Here is a 19,755-nt window from a genome sequence, read left to right as displayed (position 1 = left end):
CAGTGCCTGACCGCTGGGTTTCCCGCAAGCAAACTACTAGGTTTATTTTACTGAAGTATCTTAAACTTTCGTAAGTATGAGCAAACTACCCAAAGGACCTTGTTGACACTGAAAGCATTTGTAATGGCTTCTGCTGATTCTACATATTCAATACACATTATACCAAAAATGTATAATATTCAGTTTTTTCAAATTAATGGCATTGCTGTTTTAATAAAATTGGATCCACATGTAGTGAATTTGATAGTAAGCAGACTAATTTCTTGAGGTTTGGATCTTAGGAGTTTGTTTATTGGCTTAGATGCAAGAAAAATGGATGATGCAGGTGAAGAATATAAATGGATAACTTTCTGACTCCCAATTTATAACAATCACATTAGCTTTGCTGTAACGAGCAGAACATAGCATCAATGCGACTACTGCAGCATCCCTTTGCTGGTAAGGGTTGCAGGGTCCTTTGCAAGAACGCCTCTCGGGTTGCCCATTTTGGGTTTGGAAATTCCTGGAGATTTTGGGGGAGGAGCCTGGGGAAGGCAGGGCTTGGGTTGGGGAAGGACCTCAGCAGGATATAATCCCATAGTGTGCACCTTCCAGAGCAGTAGGGTTGCCAGCTCATGGTTGGGAAATACCTGGAGATTTTTGGGGTGGCGCCTGAGGAAGGAGGGGTTTGGCAAGGGGGGAGGACTTTAATTCCATAGAGCCCAATTGCCAAAGTGGCCATTTTCTCCTGGGGAACTGATCTCTATCGGCTGGAGATCAGTTGTAATAGCAGGAGATCTCCAGCTAGTACTTGGAGGTTGGCAACCCTACAGAGCAGCCATTTTCTCTCTGTCATCTGGAGATCAGTTGAAATTCTGGAAGATTTCCAGGCCCCATCTGGAGGTTGGCAACCCTACTCTCCACCCCAAACTTTTGGGTATTTCCACCAGGCACTGATGCTTTAGATAAGCATCATTTTTAATGGAGAAAGTAATAAATAACTACATTCCTCCATGTAAACATTGTTGGATCATTATTCATATTTTAATCAAACGTTAAGAATTTCAAACATGGAAAATTGTTACCTGTATGAAAATGAAATCTTGAGCTCTTTCTGTTTTTACTGTTGTACTTTTGCCTTTATTGCAGTTGCTCCTGCTGCATCCAGACAATATGGGGAAAGTCCCTCCTTCTCGTATGCACCTCCAAGGCTTTTTCCAAGCAGAAATGGGATGGTTTCATCTGATCAGTCTTCTCATCCAGGTACTAGAGTGCTTGTTCTCAAGAACTTTTCCAGGGAGAGGAGCTGAGCAGCCTTTCTCCATAGTGAGAATATGGGCATAATGTTGCTTCCATATTAACATTTGGGCTTTTGAAGGTCTGTCTCAGCATACAGAATTCATTTGCACCCAGTGTTTATTTCATGGTTAAAAGCAGTAAACCAAGAAAGTAAACTAGCTAAGAATATGTTCACACAGACGTCGTTTTCCACCATAGGCTGGTTTTGTTTTACTAAGCTCCATTTGGGAGGAGCTGTGGCTTAGTGGCAGAGGAACTGCTGTGCACGCAGAAGGTCCTGATTCAACCCCCAGTATCGTCAGTTAAAGACAGCAGGTGTTGTGAAATTCATCTGCCTGACTCCCCAGAGAGCTGCTGCAGCCAATCTGTGTAAACAATGCTGAGCTAGATGGGCCAATAGTCTGACTGTGTATAAGGCATCTTCATATGTCCATATGAGTGTCACAATGAACTTGATCCAAAAATCACTCCATAGTAAGTAGCACACCTATATGGAACTTCATAACAATCTGTTGGAAACAGCTTAAATTTGGCTTTGGCTAATATGCATATTTTTGTAGTGATTGTCTCTTTCATAGCTACTGGTCACTCAGTTTCACCCTGGACTTCCTTGGTCTCTACACCAAAGACTCTGTCTACAAAAGCAAAAGCAAACACTGGTTACACAAAACACAGCAGGGTGTTACCTTCATCATTAATTACATCATTAATTATTTTGCTGAGTGATTCAGTTCCCTAGATTATAAACAGCAAGTCTGTGCATAATTATAGAGCTGGGGTGTGTATCCCTGTCACGTGTACCGAACAGCAGCACACTGGACCATTTTACTCAGCATGCAGGGCTGGTTTCTTTGCCCAAGTGGGTTGAGGCAAGCCCCTAAGACGGTTAGAAGCACAAGCTGGGACTCAGCTTAGTCCTAGTGTGTCTGTCCAAGCACAGCCTTTGTCTCTTCCCCCAGTCCTTGTTTGTCAGCACAGCAACATCTTCAGAGTTAGACAACGAGGATTTTTTTTTGGCACTTGGACTAAAACAAAGATTGCCCACCTCTGTCCTAGACAGTACTCTGCTAGATCTGTAAAATATATGCAAAAATTTCTTACTGGGACATAGATGTGTTTTGTGAGAATGACCAGTGGAACGTTCAGTCCAATATTATGTTGACCAATGAATAGGGTTGCCAGGTCCCTCTTTGCCACTGGCGGAAGGTTTTTGGGGTGGAGCCTGAGGAGGGCGGGGTTTAGGGAGGGGAGGGACTTCAATACTATAGAGTCCAATTGCCAAAGCAGCCATTTTCTCCTGGTGAATTGATCTCTATCAGCTGGAGATCAGTTGTAATAGTGGGAGATCTCCAGCTAGCACCTGGAGGTTGGCAACCCTACCAATGAATCACTTACTAGTGCCATAGCAGAAGGAAAGTCTGGAGTTTATTGCCATGAACCAAAGTCCTTTTGAAAGTTTATATCGCCTAGTTGCCAGACTACATAGAAGGAGTCAGTGTGCATCTGGTTTGGCATACTGTTTCTCACAGAGGCCAGCCAAATGCTTCTTAGAAACCCACCATCAGAGAATGAATGCAACCTCTTTCTGCTGTTGTTTGCTTCCAAAGATGGACTGACCCTTTAACTCACTGGAAAAGTTCCCAGTGGTCCAAAGCCCTGGAGGGCCAGTGGGAGCCAGACCCAAGCTGAACCAAGTGGCACCCACAGCAAGAGCCTTATCCCATTGTCATTATCACTATGAACCCTGTCCAAGCCAAGCAGACCCTGTCGCACCGCCTGTCTCAAGGGGTTGCTTGGTTGATTTTGCTCCAGAGCTGTTTTACTGTCTCTGTCTGCTATTGATTGTCTACCCTACTCTTCCATAGCAACTCGTATTCAGCCTGATAGTCCTTCTGAACCTGGAGGCGACGTTCTCATTTAGGCATCATGTCCTTGAAAAACCGATTTTCTGTGAATTTTCCTAATCCCTTTCAAAGCCCCTAAGTCAGAGGCCATCTCTATATCTTGTGGCAGCAAATTATATGTTCTGTGAAGAAGTGTAATATACCTGCAAGGCATGCAAAAAAAAAACTTGTGTACCAGGCTAGAGTTACCAAAATACAAGTGGGGGAGGAGTAGACAGAAGAAATTGCAGTGTGCACGTGGAACAAATTATTGGGAAATCCTCCCAAGGGCTTGAACATGCCAGTGTCCCCATCTCTCTGTCCCCTCCTTTTGAGTATCTCTCAGCTTTTCTTAGCATTACATGCTCCCGTAGCCTATTCTATTCACTCTTTCTCTTTGGAGGTGGGGTGATGGTCTTTAGTCAATTTACAGAAATCCTATGTTTCTGTGTTCCTATGGCATCCCTTCAGTGTGTAGTTACAGAAGTGGCACAGAAGCCAGCAGCTTTTCTATTAGATATAGGGGACCAGTGCCTCCTCCTAAGCACGTCTGAGGATCTGATTAGTCGAGGTACAGCTTGTTCCAAGTGCTCTCAAATGGTGTGGGCAACATTTTGCAATCCTGTAATAAACCAGACATGAAAAGCATATAATACAATCTTGCAACAACAACAAAAAAACCCTCTACTTTATACTTCCTCTGTATTCTGTCTCTGTCATTTCCCACTTCTATAAATAATCCGATTGATTCAGCCATATTGCTTTAGAAAAGGATTCATCGGCCACCCGTTTCCCCCTAGAAATCTTTTGTTTGTTCCCCAGAGATCCGTCATTTCAACGAAATAACTGTGCTATGTAAAAATAGACTGTATGGTCTTAATCAGGTCTTACTAGAAATTTGCATTTGTCTATTTTTCAAGCCACAGTCGTGGAGGCTTCATGTAGCATATGTTGTAAATTTGTGAGAAGGCAGGCAGTTTATCTAATGCCTGCATTTTACTGGAGCATGAAATGCCTTAACAAAATCACAGATTCGTATGATGGCATGACATGGTTGGTTTGAAAGAAAAAGCAAATCCCCACTCCCAAGACATATACATTAGAGAAGATATTTTCCTTTCATGTCACAGTCAGAGAAAGAAGGTAATATATTCTTGAATAACTGATAAATATCCAGATATACAATTAATGAAAACCATATTTGTTCTGATGTGGATGAATAGATTTTGCTCAAGGCTAATCATACTTCAGATAAATTGCTTTCTTGCTTTGTGTTCTTTGTGGAGCTGTCTCCACAAAGGAAATAGGCATGGATCGTGTGCATCATAGCAAAACGGGGTCTTGATACTCCTTCTTGAACAGCATTTTTAGAAAACATTCTAGCACCAAAAATGCAACATGACAGCCTATGTTTTCCTATATTATATTCTATTTTATACACACATGCACGCGCTAGCAAGTCTAGATGAAATATTCTTAAACATAATTGCATTGAGGGGCATTGCTGTGTTTCTCCTTTGCCAACCACCACATTTTCATTAGGAAAAACTTCAAGCATGCGATGTTGCTTGAAATATTTCTGAATTAAAACTTAGTGCCTTCTGCACACCAATGCATCTGTACTGTGCACCTGTATTGTGTCCCTCAAAATAATGGATATGTTGGGTGAAAGAAAGTGCTGCTAAATTATACATAGATGATGCTAGACTGGCATGTATGCTGTGTCACTGGAATGTTTCAGAGGGTAGCCATGTTGGTCTGTAGTAGATAGGGTTGCCAACCTCCAGGTACTAGCTGGAGATCTCCTGCTATTACAACTGATCTCCAGCTGATAGAGATCAGTTCACCTGGAGAAAATGGCTGCTTTGGCAATTGGACTCTGTGGCATTGAAATCTCTCCCCTCCCCAAACCCTGCCCTCCTCAGGCTCCACCCCCAAAGTCTCCAGGTTCTTCCCAACCCGGAGCTAACAACCCTAGTAGTAGAACAGCTAGGTATGAGTCCAATAGCACCTTAGAGACCAACAAGATTTTCAGGGTATAAGCTTTCCATAAGTAAAGCTCCCTTCATCAGACTCTCAAAGTTATACCCTGAAAATATACTCTCAAAGTTATACCCTGAAAATATACCCTGAAAATCTTGTTGGTCTCTAAGATGCTACTGGACTTGGGTCTAACTGGTCTCTGGAATGTGGTGACTATAATGTAAAAATCAGCCCTGAACATTATTAATTTTGCATAGCAAACATCTTTGACGCAGCACCTGTGCAAAAGCCACTGCATGTCCTGTGCAATTGCGCTGGAGTGCAGAAAATGCTGGGTTTTGTTGGTGCCCATCAGTATTTGCTCTTGAAAATTTTTTCATCATTTTTCTTTGTTAGCTCTTTTGTGGCACAAAAGATCACCTAAAAGCTGACATCACAATTTAAAGGTGAAGACAGATTAATATATAAAAAAGAGAACCTTTAGAATGTCCCCTAAAGTCATCAGGTAAGCTCAGCTTCATCCCAGCTCAGCAACTAAAATGACAGATGTACACATATTGGTGAACTGAATGCTAGCTTAGCTATCAGTCTTGACCCTTCCCAGTAATAATATTAGCATAACAATGCCCTGTTGATTCTTCTGTGTTTCCAATGACAGAAACCCCATGTAACTTTGGACGGAATTGCTCCTGGGTTACATCAATGGATGCCTCTGGAAAACCAGACTGGACGTTATCTTCAGTGGTTGCTTTGACTTCACAGGAACAGCAGCAGATCATGGAGAACAGCTCATCCAACAGAGATCTAAAAGGTTGTTGTTTGTACATCTTGGGGTTAACTGTCTTTTCCTTCATTTAGTTGGATCCACAGAAGTACCCTGCACTGTACTTGAGAGTGCAAAGCACCAAACAAAAATTAATGGTTGAAAGCGAATTGATTTTTCATATTAGTCAGTCTTTGGCTCATGCAAATGGCACTGACATACAGAATATTTTCCATATGAAAACTCTCCATTCATTACACTGCATCATGTGCTAAATGCTGTTTATGTATTAAAATAATTATAATGGGTACAATAGATATATTGTAGGATTTAAATAGAGCCTCCATTGCAAAGAACTAGCTCTTCCTTCCTTCATGAGAATCCTGCACACTTCCTCCCATAGGAAGTAAAAACCCAGGACCAGCTGACACCAAGAACCAATTCATGTTGTTAGCAGTGGTGTGGGAACTGCTTCTCCAGGGCTGCTTCTTGTGCTTCTCCAGAAATGCTGGCTGCAGGAACTGTGGGACCTAGCCCAATGACATGGTTTGCTATCACCCAGTTCTCCTTCTCCCTCCCCATAACAAAGATGGTTAGTAAGGAACCACATCATTGCCCACACCCATGTGGTGTCTCCTTCCCCTCCCTGACATTTGCCATTGAAGAAGAAGAGTTGGTTTTTATACCCTGGTTTCCTCTACCTTTAAGGAGTCTCAAACCGGTGTTTGCTTCCTCTCCCCATAGCAGACACCTATGAGGTAGGTGGGGCTGAAAGAGTCCGGAGAGAACTGTGACTGGCCCAAGGTCCCCAGCGGGCTTTATGTGGAGGAATGGGGAAACCAACCTGGTCCACCAGATTAGAGTCCGTCACTCATGTGAAGGAGTGTGGAATCAAACCTGGTTCTCCAGATTAGAGTCCTCCGCTCCTAACCACTACACCACACTGGACAGGCATGAGGGGAAAAGGATTTTTTTCATATCTCATTGAGCTTTGGAGCAGGCAAAACCTGTGTTGGTCTCTTCTACTGCATCTTCTGGTTCCAGCACTAAGCATAAAAGGGGAGAAGTGTCCCATGGTTCTCTGTATGGGAGAAGGGAAGGGGCAGCTCATTTGGTCACATTGAGTTATGGAGGAGGCTGCCTATTTCAGAGCTGAACAGTTAGACAGAAGAACAGTTCATTCTGTTTCAAAGCTCAGCACAACAAAGTGAACTGCCCCTTCTCCTCTCCCACTCAGAAGAGAGATAGGGATTTTTCTCTCTCTTGGGCTAAGCTTTTGAAGTAGGTTTTGCCGCTGCTCTAAAGCTCATTGCAAGGTAGTAGGTAGAGCTCATCCAAGAGCTGCAGTTTGCAAATGGAAGGAATCTATGAATAGCTGGGTTTCCTGCCTTCCCAAAGGCCTACCTCTTCTAGGTGACAGGTACTCCTCAGGCCTTGTAATGTATTTGCCTTGTAATCTTTGTTCTTGACTTGGCTATGCTTAGGGTTGCCAGGTGCCCAGTGGTGGCAGGCAAACCCTCGACAATTTGCCCCTCTGCCCGCCGATCACTTGAGGGTCGGCTGGCAAATGTGCATGCGCGCGCCGGTGCGCACATGCGGCACTTCCGGTTTACAACCGGTTTACAACCGGAAGTGCCACCTTGTGAGGGGCCTTTTCCTCTTAGTTTGAGTGGTAAAGGGCTGCTTTACCACTCAAACTAAGGAAAAGGCCCCTCGCAAGGCGGCACCTCCGGTTGTAAACCAGAAGTGCCCCGCATGCGCAATTGCGCCCACAGCCCAATAGCCTCCTGCCAGAGCAAAGGAGGGACCTGGTAAGCCTAGCTATGCTGCCTCATGCTGTATCTTCCCACATGTTTTAAAGCCATCTAATATTTAAAATCATAACGTGAACCTAAGCCTCTCTCAAATTCTCTGCAGGCACTCACCTTTTCAAATATATATACATTTCCCTCCATTTTTAGATGTGGGCCTGTGGCCCAATGTCTCTCTTTGAGAAGAAGTTCAGATCTTCATTTGAGGCCTTTCCTCTCCTGCCTCTTTTCTCTGAGGCAGGAGTGTTGTTCCAAGAATCGTGCCCGCTTTCTTGTGGGACCCCAGTTTTATTTGCCTGGGGCTGAGCCTATTGGTACCAAGTAAAAGATGTACATGCTCGACCAGGCTTTTTGTTGATTCTTGTCTTCCCTTTTCCTTGAAACTACTGTGGGTTGATTTTACATGATCTTTTTAAACTTGATCTGCTGCTTCAAAACTGGCTCCCCCACCCACCACCCACCCAGTGCGTGTAATTCTGCTGCTTTTATCGGTAATCTGGTATATGGGAGTAAATCCTATTGGACTCAGTAGAGTTTAGCTCTGAATTGTTGTATATAACATTATGTTATCCATTGGGAAACTCTGGTTGCAAAGCGTCTCGCTCAATCCTAAATAGAGTTGTACCATTCTAATCCTATTGACATCAATGGATTTAGAAAAGTATAACTCTGCTTGATAAGGCACAGTGAATATATTACTGTTTCAGCCCACTTGTTTCTACCCTATTCCTCCCCCAACTCAATTTCTTTTTGTCCTCTTTGTCTTCCTCTTCCTACTTCTCATTACCTTTCTCTGTGTGTTTTCTTCTTTCCTTCATCCTTAGGCTCATGGTTTTCAGTCAGACTCTCTCTTTTTTGCTTCCTTTTTGCTATAAACTCATTTTTTCCTTGTTTTCTTCTTCTTCCTCATAGGGAGCATTCTTTTGCTGAACTTCAGCAGGAGCTCAGAGAAGTGCAGGTTCAGCCTCCACAGCCCAGTCCTGCCCTGGAGCTCTGATTCCTGTATGTTGGAACTGGCGGCGTATGTGCAGGACGCCACTCTAGCAGGACTTTCTGCGGAAATTCAATATGTGGATTCTAACTACAGCATCACCATGCCTCTGCAAGAGGGCCAGGAAGAAGATGCATGGTAAGATTTATTCTTCCAATTTATTAAAAGTTTCATTGATAGGTCTCCCCCGGTCCTTTTGATTTTATCTAGGGATGACTGTGTTTCTCTGAGCCAAAGTTAATCTGGGAGTATTTATGGAGCAGGTTCCCTTGGATGGAAGCCCTCGTGGCTGTTAGGCACACGCCCAGGATTAGAGTTTTCAGGGGATGGGTTGGACCCTTTAGGATCTTTTCATCCACATTTTGAAAACCTTCTGGTTTCAAGTAGCAACCACAGTGCAGATGAAATAACTGGATCCTACCAAATCCAGGCAACAAGTGAAGTTCAGCAGGGGCACTAGAGCTAAAAGAGAATTTCCCCAGAGTTCAAATCGCCTTTCTTTACAAGCAGAAGTCCTTCTTCCATGTGCTCAGTAGGGTATAATGCCATAATGTGCACCCTCCACAGCAGCCATTTTTTCCAGGGGAACTGATCTTTGTCATTTGGAGTTCAGTTGTAATTCTGGGAGACTGCCAGGCCCCACCTGGAGATTGGCAACCCTACATGGAGGCCATGACAGAAACTTGCCGCTGACATCCAGTGTGTTGAAGAAGAGGAGGAGGGAGAAGAATTGGCAACTATATCCCGCTTTTCTCTACCTTAAGGAATCTCAAACTGGCTTACAATCGCAATCCCTTCCTCTCCCCACAACAGGTACCTTGTGAGGTGGGAGAGGCTGAGAGTAGGGTTGCCAATGACCAGGTAGTAGCTGGAGATCTCCTGCTTTTACAACTGATCTTCAGCCGATAGAGATCAGTTCACCTAGAGAAAATGGCCACTTTGGCAATTGGACTCTATGGCATTGAAGTCCCTCACCTCCCCAAACCCCGCCCTTCTTAGGCTCTGCCCCAAAACCTCCCACCGATAATGAAGAAGGACCTGGAAACCATAGCTGAGAGAGTTCTGAGAGAACTGAGACTGGCCCAAGGTCACCCAGCAGGCTTCACGTGAAGGAGTAGGGAATCGAACCCTGTTCTACCAGATTAGAGTCCGCCACTCTTAACCATTACACTGTGCTGGCTTTAGTTGGTACTGAGGAGTCCAGAGGTTCATGTGGCTCTGACTGTATTTACATGTAAGGAGGAAAAAACAATGATATTTTTAATCCCTGTAAATGCATTTTCAGAGGACACATTACAGAGTGATTTATTAGGGGCAAAGTTTACAGAAGCTTCAGTTGCGAAACCTCATCAGCGCTTGGTGGTGGAGTGCTCAGTGAAAGTAACCAGTAATCCTCAAGAGAAGAGTTTGAATCCAGAGTGCCTGACACAGAATACGAAAGTAATGTAATACACAGAATACTATTTCAATTTTGTGTATTCATTACAGGCTCCTCCCTGTCTTGTTTAGAAAGAAAAACCCACAAAGGCATTCTTAGGCAATCCAACCTTTAAAGTGCATAAAAATCTAATTTTAGAATGTGAAGCAGTCCCTCAGTTTATTTTGCAAAGAAGAGATGCAGAGGTGTGTGCTGCCGTCTGTATTCCATTACTCTCTCATACAACTTAATGGCAAACGTGACTCCCCAAAGGGTCTTGTAAAAATATAATGAGAAGCAATCCAGGGAGACGTTTCTAGTTGCATCAGCTGACCTTGCTTGAACCTGTTTGTGAAACCAGACTTAGCTGTGACTCATCACACTAGTTCAGACCAAAGCTCAACATTCTTACTTGTAGCAAGGGATTGCTTTGCCTTGATTTCTTCTTTACTCTTCCTTCCAATTCAGGAGTTGTCTGTGCTGGAAAGACAAATCCTGCCTTTTTGTTCAAACATAGGAAAGCACGTAAGGCTCCTGTTCTGAAACCACTTGTGAAGAACAGTGGAAATAGCCAGGAGCATTTTCACAAATGCTTCTTGGAATCTCTTGTGTCAGTGACAGAAAACTGCTTAAATCACGTTCCAGTGTTTGCTACATAGTTGCTGCTGCTGCCTTGTAGTAGCACTACTTACTTCTTGCATCAAATTGAACTTTGTATGCTTCTTCAAACTTGTTTTCTTTAGCTTCATTTTGCCCAGAAACCTGTTGAGCCACTCACCGCGACTTTAATATCTGTATTTACAAGTAGAGTAATATTAGCCAGCTTATAGTAAGTTGTGTTCTCGTGACACAAAATCAATAGTAAAAGTATTGCCAGGCTGAGCTTATCTGAATTCTTGCTGCGACAATCCATCTTCTGCTGTGTATACAAAGGGCTTTGTTCTGGGTTCCATTAAGGAAATTAAATTGGCTCTGAATAGCTTCTGCTTGGACTGAGTGTAGCAGAGGGCTTATTTATGGCACGGGGAGAAGCTGCTGCAGTTAAATCTGGAAGATGAGGGTTGCCAAAATCCAGCTGCATGAGGAAATACCTGAGCAAAGATCCATCATACCAGTAGATAGTTCACACATTTATTTTTGAAGATATAAAGCTACTTCTCATTCTTTCACATTCTGTACGCTGTTCTGTAAAGAACTGGGATGATCCAAAGATCATTCAACCAAACAAGTTGTCCCCGTCCTTTTGCATGTCTGCATGCAATCTGAACTGAGTTGGGCTGGGGCAGTGAAATCAAGTGATGTGGCTATTTGGCTTGGGGTCACAGTGGGGTGCTGGAGATTGGCCACTCTCTTGGAATAGATAGCCATCAACAGTGATTGTTCCTTCCAGGAAAATAAGCTTAAGTGAGAGGCCTTCCCACCTAGATGTTGAGGGATTCAGGTGGGATCTTTAGGAACCACAGGACTCCACACAGTAGTGGCCCAATGACCTAAATGTGATATCTGTAAATATTATAGCCTAAACTTGATATCTGTAAATATTATAAAAAGCCCAAGAGTTACTTGGCAGGGGTGTTCTTTGTGTTCTGCAGGGTTGCTCAGGTTCAGTCATGAGCTGTGCCCTGGGTCCAAGGAACGGGACCCCAGTGTGAGAGAGACCCTGATGCAAGCAAATGCTTAGTAAATAGCTATACCTGTTTAATCTTTTCTTTTGAGCTTGACTTCTAAGCCAGTACTCCCTGTCTCCACTGCTTTATTCCCTTTTCTCATTAGAATAAACTTCATATTTGTTTTTTTGCTTTTAATGGGTTTGGCTACTGGGTTTTCACTGCACTTTGCATATGCTCAGGGATTATTCAGTGATGCAATTGTTGCCTTTTTTTTGTTTTCCTCTGTTGTTTGTTTATTCAGTGCTAATCAGAGTGCTGAGGCTTTGGTGAAACCCTGTGCCTAATCCCTTGGGCTTTGGGGAGCATATTCTAGGTTTGGTGGCATTGCTGCATCTTCCCTTTCCCCTATCCATGATTGGGTAGGGGACAAAGTCCACTCCCAAGTCACCACAAAATCGTATCGTGGAGAAAAATGTATTGGTGCTGCTAGGGCCCTGCACTGTCTAGAGTGCTGAGAGTCTATATCCGTCACACAATGTACTCACGATTAAATTTTGGAAGGCTGTTTGATATAATTGACCATAGTGGTAATGGAGAGTGACTCAGTGCTATGAGTTCCTGGCTACAGCAATACACTATAACAAAGTGATCTGACGATGAATTGGAGCTGTTGAGCCTGAGATATGAGCAGCAGCAGCAGCAAAAGCAAAAAAAGGGGGGGAAAGTGGTGGTAGTTCATTACTGGGGGATCTATTGTACTGAACAAACAGATGTAGGATAAGGCATAAAAGATAGGCAGCTTGTTTTCTCTCTGTGTGTGTGGTCTTTTATGCATGGGAATTTAACCTTGGGCTCGATGCTCTCTTGACCCAGCCTTTTCTGATCCGAATTCTCAAAATCCCATGTATGGTGGTTCTTTTCCCCAAAGAAATGTCTAGAGCAGGGGTCTCAAAACTGCGACTCCAGAGCCGCATGCGGCTCTTTGGCCCGTTGAGTGCGGCTCTCCGAACTTGGTTCGGAGCCCCTGCTCTTGCGCTTGCTCGTGCCGGCAGCCGGGCTGCGGAGCCGGCACGCCTGAGAGAGAGAGCGGGCGCGCTGTCTCCCCCCCACACACCATGGAGAATGGCCGGGTCCCCCTTTCCCTTTCCCTCAATGGTTGGGAGGCTAAAGCCTCCCCTCCCCTCTAGCCACACGATTGCTGGGCGGGCGGCTCGGCGGTTCCTGCCCCCCCGCTCCCTATCAGCTGTTGGGCCGGGCGGGCTTCCTTTGGTAGACCTGGCCTCCGGCTGAGTCCCATTGGGAGGCCATGTCTACCCACTGGCTTTCTTGGCAGTACACCTGGACTCCGAGGAGGGGGAAAAGTCCCCCTTCAGAGGCCAGGTCTACCAATTGGCTTCTATGGGCCTCTGGAGGCCAGGTCTACTGCCAAGAAAGCCAATGGGTAGACCTGGCCTCCCAATGGGACTCAGCCAGAGGCCAGGTCTACCAATAGGCTTTTATGGCGGTAGACCAGGCCTCCAGACGAGGACTCCGGACGGGGAGGGGGAAATGGCAGGGACTTACAATTTAATTTTTATCAATAAATAAGATCACTATTAAGTATGATATCAAGTTTTATTCAGTGTACCTATAGTTTAATTAAGACTTAAAACTTTAATTAAAGTTTATTAAGTTAATAAACAGTGTACCTACCTATATAGTTTAAGTTTAAGAAATTTGGCTCTCAAAAGAAATCTCAATCGTTGTACTGTTGATATTTGGCTCTTTTGACTAATGAGTTTGCCGACCCCTGGTCTAGAGTATCAGGAGAACCGCAGAATCACCAGCAGAAATCCAGGAGCATCTGAGTCCCTGCCCCTTGAAAACGCTGCACCCATTAGAGTGGGAAATTCACTAGTGAGAGATGACAGTGCTTTATAAGGGGGTGTGCCCATCCGTCACCTGTCCAAAATGGAAAGTTGAGCTGTTTTCTCCAAGCCCCCTCCACTGGATTTTGTTCTGTTGGAGGCTAGTATTATTTATTTACTTCATTTATACCTCACCTTTGTCTCCAATGGGGACCCAAAGCAGCTTACATTCTAGGGTTGCCAGCTCTGGCTTGGGAAATTCTTGGAGCTGTGGGGATGGTGATGTGGGAGGCCAGAGTCTGGGCACTGGAGGGAACTCAGTGGGGATATGATGCCATAGAGTCCGCGCTCCAAAGCTGTCATTTCCTCTAAGGGAATTGACCTCTGTAGTTTGGCGACCAGTTGTAATTCCAGGAAATTTCCAGGCTCCACCTCTCCTCCATTTTATCCTGACAATATCCTGTGAGGTAGGTTAGCCTAAGAGTATCTGACTAGCCAAATGGAAACTAGCAAGTTTCCATGGCAGAATGGGGATTTTAGTCTGCATCTCCCAGATCCAATTCAACATTCTATCTACTATACCTTACTGGCACTCAATAATGAGTACATTTTAGCCAAACATTAGATGGGTGGGTAGGCTTACCAGGTGACGTGGCTCCATCGGCTGGAGCCTTTCTATATCACACGGTGTGCGCACGCCTGGTGTGATGCGCGTGCAGCCCACGCAACGCGCCTACATTACTTCCGGGTTTACTCAGAAGCGACACGGACGCTCTATCAATGTCGGCTGAAACTCTATGGTTTCCATAGAGTTTCTGCGGAGGTTGCTAGAGTGTGTCGTGCATACACAAGTTGCCTGCCGGCCCTCAGCTGGTTGGCAGGCAGCCCAGTGGATTGGCGGAATTTTACCCGCCACCAACCGGGCACTTGGCAACCCTCTGGGTGGGAGTTATTTTAAAATATCAATTCCTGCAAACACTGCTGGCCATTTCAGCAATAATGTAACAGAACATGTTTTCCCACTCTGAAGACCAGCAAGAAGAATTGTTCTCACTCTGTTTTGGTTTCATAGAAAAATTTGGCTACATGGTTCCACAATGGTATTATGCTGGCTGCATGACTGGCCAGATAGAGAGAGGACATTTTTGTTCATTTAGAAAATGGCACCAAAACCGTTGCCAAGCACCGCAGTATGCAGGAGTAATACAGTTGAAAAAAGGTGGGGCTTTGAGGCGATCTTTCAGAAAAGAAAGATTTCAGGCCTCTCAAAACTCACCTTTTTACACCAAAATATTTGCCTGTAAGGTTTTGAATAAGCTACAATAAGCCAGAAAGCACCAGAAGTGACACCGACATGTTGCTGGCAATGCAAGGAGACCTACACCTCCTCTTGCTGTTGGGAAGCCCCTCTGGCAAGCTGATCGGTGCCAGGGAAGGGCTCCTAGAGAGGGGGTTCCCCTTCTTCGGGCATGAGCCTGACAACCCCACTCTCAGAGTCTTAGGCCATGGGGAGGGGAGGGACTTCAATGCCATAGAGTCCAATTGCCAGAGCGGCCATTTTCTCCAGGTGAACTGATCTCGGTCGGCTGGAGATCTGTTGTAACAGCGGGAGATCTCCAACTTGTACCTGGAGGTTGGCAACCCTACCTGGAGAAAAATGGCCACTTTGGCAATTGGACTCTATGGCATTGAAGTCCCTCCCCTCTCCAAACCCCGCTCTTCTCAGGCTCCACCCTCAAAATCTCCAGGTATTTCCGAACCTGGAGCTGGCAATCCTATGCACCACGCAGGAGCAACAAGTTACAGAGGTTAGAATAAGGAAGCCAGGTTTTCTGTTTTAGTGGGAGGCATCCTGGTAGCTCCCCCTCTTCTCTGCCAGTGTTTCCAATTGGGGAAAATGCAGGGGTACCAGTGCACAACATCACTTTTGGTGAAAACTGGAAGTGACATCATAATGTTGGAGGTCATAGAATTTTGGGTGAATCCTAGAGCATCAACCCTGATGTTATGACGCCACTTTTATTTTTCACCAGAAGTGATGTCGCACGTTGACATGATGACAGGACACATGTTCCCGCCCCTCCAATCCTTCTGGCCAGTTGCCAGCTGCAGACGGAAACCGTTGCTTGGACAGGCCCTGGTTGGATTTAATTATTCACTTTTGAATGCGGCCATAAAATAGCAAATCCCTGGGCATGCTAAGGTTACTGAGTTGCAATGAGATATGCTTGATCACTATCTTTCAATATCTTGCATCACTGAGAATGAAACAGAATATTAAGCCTTTTTATAAACTTTAAGAAAAAGGATCCATGCTGGTAGAAGTAGAATAAGGTTATGAAGACATCAGAAACCTCTAGAAAGGAAGAAGTTCTTGGTTCACTGTTCTACATTGTAGTAAAAGCCATGAGAAACCCCTGGCTTTTGTCACATTCAAAGTGGGAAAGGCATGAACTGAGATTTTTTTTCAGACAACCAGGATGGCTTTTGCAATAAACTGAGCAATACTGAGCAAGGCTTTTTACCCCCGCCTTGAAATGGTGGTTGCAATTAGTGGTTCTGTTGCAAAGAGGGTATCTATGAGCCCAGAGTCTGCTGGGGAGGGCAGGCTATAAGTCTAATAAAATAAATAAAATGTCTATTCATTCCTTTTCATTGTACCTGCTGAACTATTTGCTGGTTTTGTTTAATCTACTCTCATTAGGGGTTATTGAATGGATGAGACTGCATGTAAGATTTGTAAATTCGCTGATGGCGCTAATTTGTTCATGCACAAATGCCATCTGCATTCCAGGAGATCAGTCAGGAGTTCCTCTATTACAGAGAAGGGTCTAGCTTTGAAATCTGAAACAAATTTGACATAACAGGAATTGATCTCTTCCTGTGTAGAAAATGAGAACTAGCACTATAAACTGTAGCCAGTCTTCTCCTTGCAGATATTTGTGTTTGCTTTCCCTGCATAGTACACCTTTACCATAAATCATAGTACACATTTACCATAAAAATGTTTCTTAAAATTAAGAAATATTCCCAGGAATTTTTGTTTGTTGATATTTTGTTGTTGATAGCAATGCTGCTATTTATGTCTGGTTGGTGTGAGCATTCACCTGTTACCCATTCATGATACGTACCAGAATTTAGAATTTACTTGAAAAACAACATTTGAAATTAGGGGTAAACACCAGTTTATAGAGAGTTGAAGATAGTATTGCAGCCTTTGGAACAGGGGTGGGGAATGTCAGGCCCAGGGGCCCAGGCTCGTGAAATCATTTGGTCTGGCCCTTCTTGGGTCCTGGCAGATCTCTAGCTCAGAAGGATTTAAGACTGGCAATCCGCCCTCTCCCGTGGACAGGAATAGCCTCTATTCAAGGCAGATGTGAGTTTGTTTTGCCAAGAAAAGGAACCTTTTTTTCCCCTTGCAGAAGAGTCGTTAGCTATGGAGCTGCTAGGACTGCCCAAGATACTATGTTAACCCTTTCCCACTCGGGCCATGGAGAAACATATTCCCTCTGTACTACAAGATGGCTGGGGGAGGAAGTGGTGACAATGGAGGGGTTAAAGGAGGCAGGGCCAGAATGCACGTGCGGGGGGGAGTTCTTAGCCAGTGGGTCCTCGTTTCATCCCTGCAGGCAGAGGTAGCAGGAGCAGGCTGTAGAATCCAGCCCCGACCATGCGGAGCAGGAGCAACTCCAGCGTGCGGCTCAATGGCTACGCCCGGCTGGTGCAACAGACCATCCTGTGCCACCAGATGGGCCAGTATGCCACTGGTTGGATGCCTGCCTGCTTACCTATGCGGGGGAGTCATCTGGGGCAGCTGCCTGCTTGGGGCTTGGTTGACTAATTTTTAAATTGATAATTTTGTATGGCCCGTGAATGATGTTATAAATATCCAAATGGCCCTTGGAGGAAAAAAGGTTCCCCACCCCTGCCTTGGAATATAACTCCTATCTACTGTTTATGCAAACAAGTTTGGTAAATTTTTGAAACACTGCCCTGACGTGGAAGCAAGTGGTTTAGGAGTTCCTCCAGGACATAACCACCAGCAGTCTTGCTTTATAAGAAACAGTGTCTTGTATTTACAGTGCACAGATAAAACATACCATCACGTACACTACTCCACTACTACTTCCAGGCTGTAATTGATTTGTATTTGAGTGTGTTACAGAAGCACAGTTACATAGCCTTATATATACCCACTGCACCTGATCTGCATTAAGGCCACCTGTGGACCTTCCCAAGCATTACATCAGCAAACTGCCCAGATCTGGATTACTGCAGTTCCCTTTGGTACCAGCAAGGCTATTGCTTCTGCTGACATCATCTTTGGCCTCTCAGATCTCCAAGATCTGACAGCTCTCACACAGCTGTTACTTGTCAGATTATTACAATCAACTTGATACTCTGACATGCCCCCCCCAAATTTACCAGCAGTAGAGGGATGGATGTGTACATTATGGGATTGTCTAACTAGAAATTAAACATTTAACTTTACTGAAATAATCCAACAGATAACATTGGAATCTCTGTGAGCTGTTGTAATTTGCTGTTGTAATTAATGCTTGCATTGGTGACTTTTCTATAGGGTTATTTAAGCAAAATAGTTAAACAGTGATCTCTAAGAAGTTCCACATGCCTGATGCAAGCTGCTATATTATGGTGGCTAAAATGTTTGAAGCAGGAATTCCTTAGTTCAAGTCTCTCCTGAAGCAAGCCAGCATCCGTAGTCCTCTGTTTTCAATGTTAAGATAATAAATCAACGTACCATACAGATAGGGTTGCCATCTCTGGGTTGGGAAATACCTTGAGATTTTGGGGATGGAGCCTGAGGAGGGTGGGTTTGGGGAGGGGAGGGACTTCAAGGGGTATAATGCCATAGAGTTTGCCTTCCAAAGCAGCCATTTTCTCCAGGTGAACTGATCTCTGATGCCTGATCTCCAGCCACCACCTGGAGGCTGGCAACTCTATATACAGAATTGTTGTAGGAATAATTGAGATGCTGTAATGTGAAGCATTTTGAACATTCAGAAGCACTGTATAAATATTAAATATTATTAGCATGATAACTGCTTGACTGTGTGCAGGATGAAGTGGAAAGTTCTGGTGGGATCAATTGGACGAATGGACAGGCCCTTTGAAATCACCCTGCTGTATTCAAGCTGTGGAAGAAAGAGTTCGGGTCTTTTGGCTTTGGGCTCTTTGCAGTTCAGAAATTGCTTTCATGGTATGTGTTCACGTAGCTGTTCAAATCTGGAAAATCCAGATATTTGTTTCATATAATCATTGAGCAAAAAGAACCTCAGGGCTGGCTGTACATCCAAAACAAAACTCAGCATCATGCAATGGGGTAGATAACTAAATGCTGAACTTGACTGTTACTTTTATAAAAACTATTTTTGCAGAAAGGAATCCTTAAGTCCAAAACTTTTTAGTAGTATTTTAAAATGAAGAAAAAGACAAACTTGTCCATATGTTATAATAATGTCAATATAGTATCAACATAAATATGTAAATGCAAGTATTTCCTCAATTAAATCAAGTGCAAATGAAGTCAAGTCCTAAATTCATTTAAATCTTAAGTTGTCAGTTGTCAATCACTGTAAGCACAAGGAACATAATTTTAATGGATGCTTACAAGGAATTAAAATAAGCATATTGGTTTTGTGGATATATTTCTAGCTTTATTAGATTTTATAATTCTCCTTTATTACTGTTCCCAGTCCCCTTTCCCTTTTTTATTTTTAAAAACCATATCCTAAGTAAGGGATTTATTCTTGCTGTGGGTCAGATGCTTTAAATTCTTATACCAGGGAATTGTTTAGTACAACATTTATAAAAGTGGAAGGGACCACGAGTGATTTAAGCTGAACCAGATGATTTATCAACATGCTGTTGAACGGTATAATGCAGATGCAAAGACATATGATGACAGGATGGGGGGAGTATTTGAAAAATAGGCAACAAATTTTCCTTATTGATGACCCAATGGCCATCCCAAGGGAATCTCAGGGCAGGAAGCAGTGGTAAATCTACCACCTGAAAAGGTCACCTCTTTGTTATCCTCAGACTGAACTTCTAAGGCTTACTTATTATCTTCTAAAACTGAAATAATATGTTGCCTGTCTTTAAAAAAATATCTTATAGCACTAAATACAAATATCAGTGAAGAAATCAA

The 19,755-nt window shown here is 43.9% G+C and overlaps 1 protein-coding gene across 1 annotated transcript in view; it reads left to right on the top strand.

The window, feature by feature from the left end:
* The first annotated feature begins 410 nt into the window (after positions 1-410).
* LTK (leukocyte receptor tyrosine kinase) overlaps positions 411-19,755 on the top strand; it is a 96,387-nt gene continuing 77,042 nt past the window's right edge. Inside the window, exons 1-5 of the mRNA XM_056851881.1 lie at positions 411-438; positions 1,129-1,242; positions 5,803-5,955; positions 8,631-8,847; positions 18,665-18,804. Of these exons, the coding sequence (XP_056707859.1) occupies positions 411-438; positions 1,129-1,242; positions 5,803-5,955; positions 8,631-8,847; positions 18,665-18,804 (652 nt within the window). The remainder of the gene's footprint in view (positions 439-1,128; positions 1,243-5,802; positions 5,956-8,630; positions 8,848-18,664; positions 18,805-19,755) is intronic.

The sequence above is a fragment of the Euleptes europaea genome, chromosome 6, assembly GCF_029931775.1.
Source record: "Euleptes europaea isolate rEulEur1 chromosome 6, rEulEur1.hap1, whole genome shotgun sequence".
NCBI classification, from domain to species: domain Eukaryota; kingdom Metazoa; phylum Chordata; class Lepidosauria; order Squamata; family Sphaerodactylidae; genus Euleptes; species Euleptes europaea.
The sequence above is the reverse complement of the archived record's forward strand: the minus strand, read 5'-3'. Positions and strand labels throughout refer to the sequence as shown.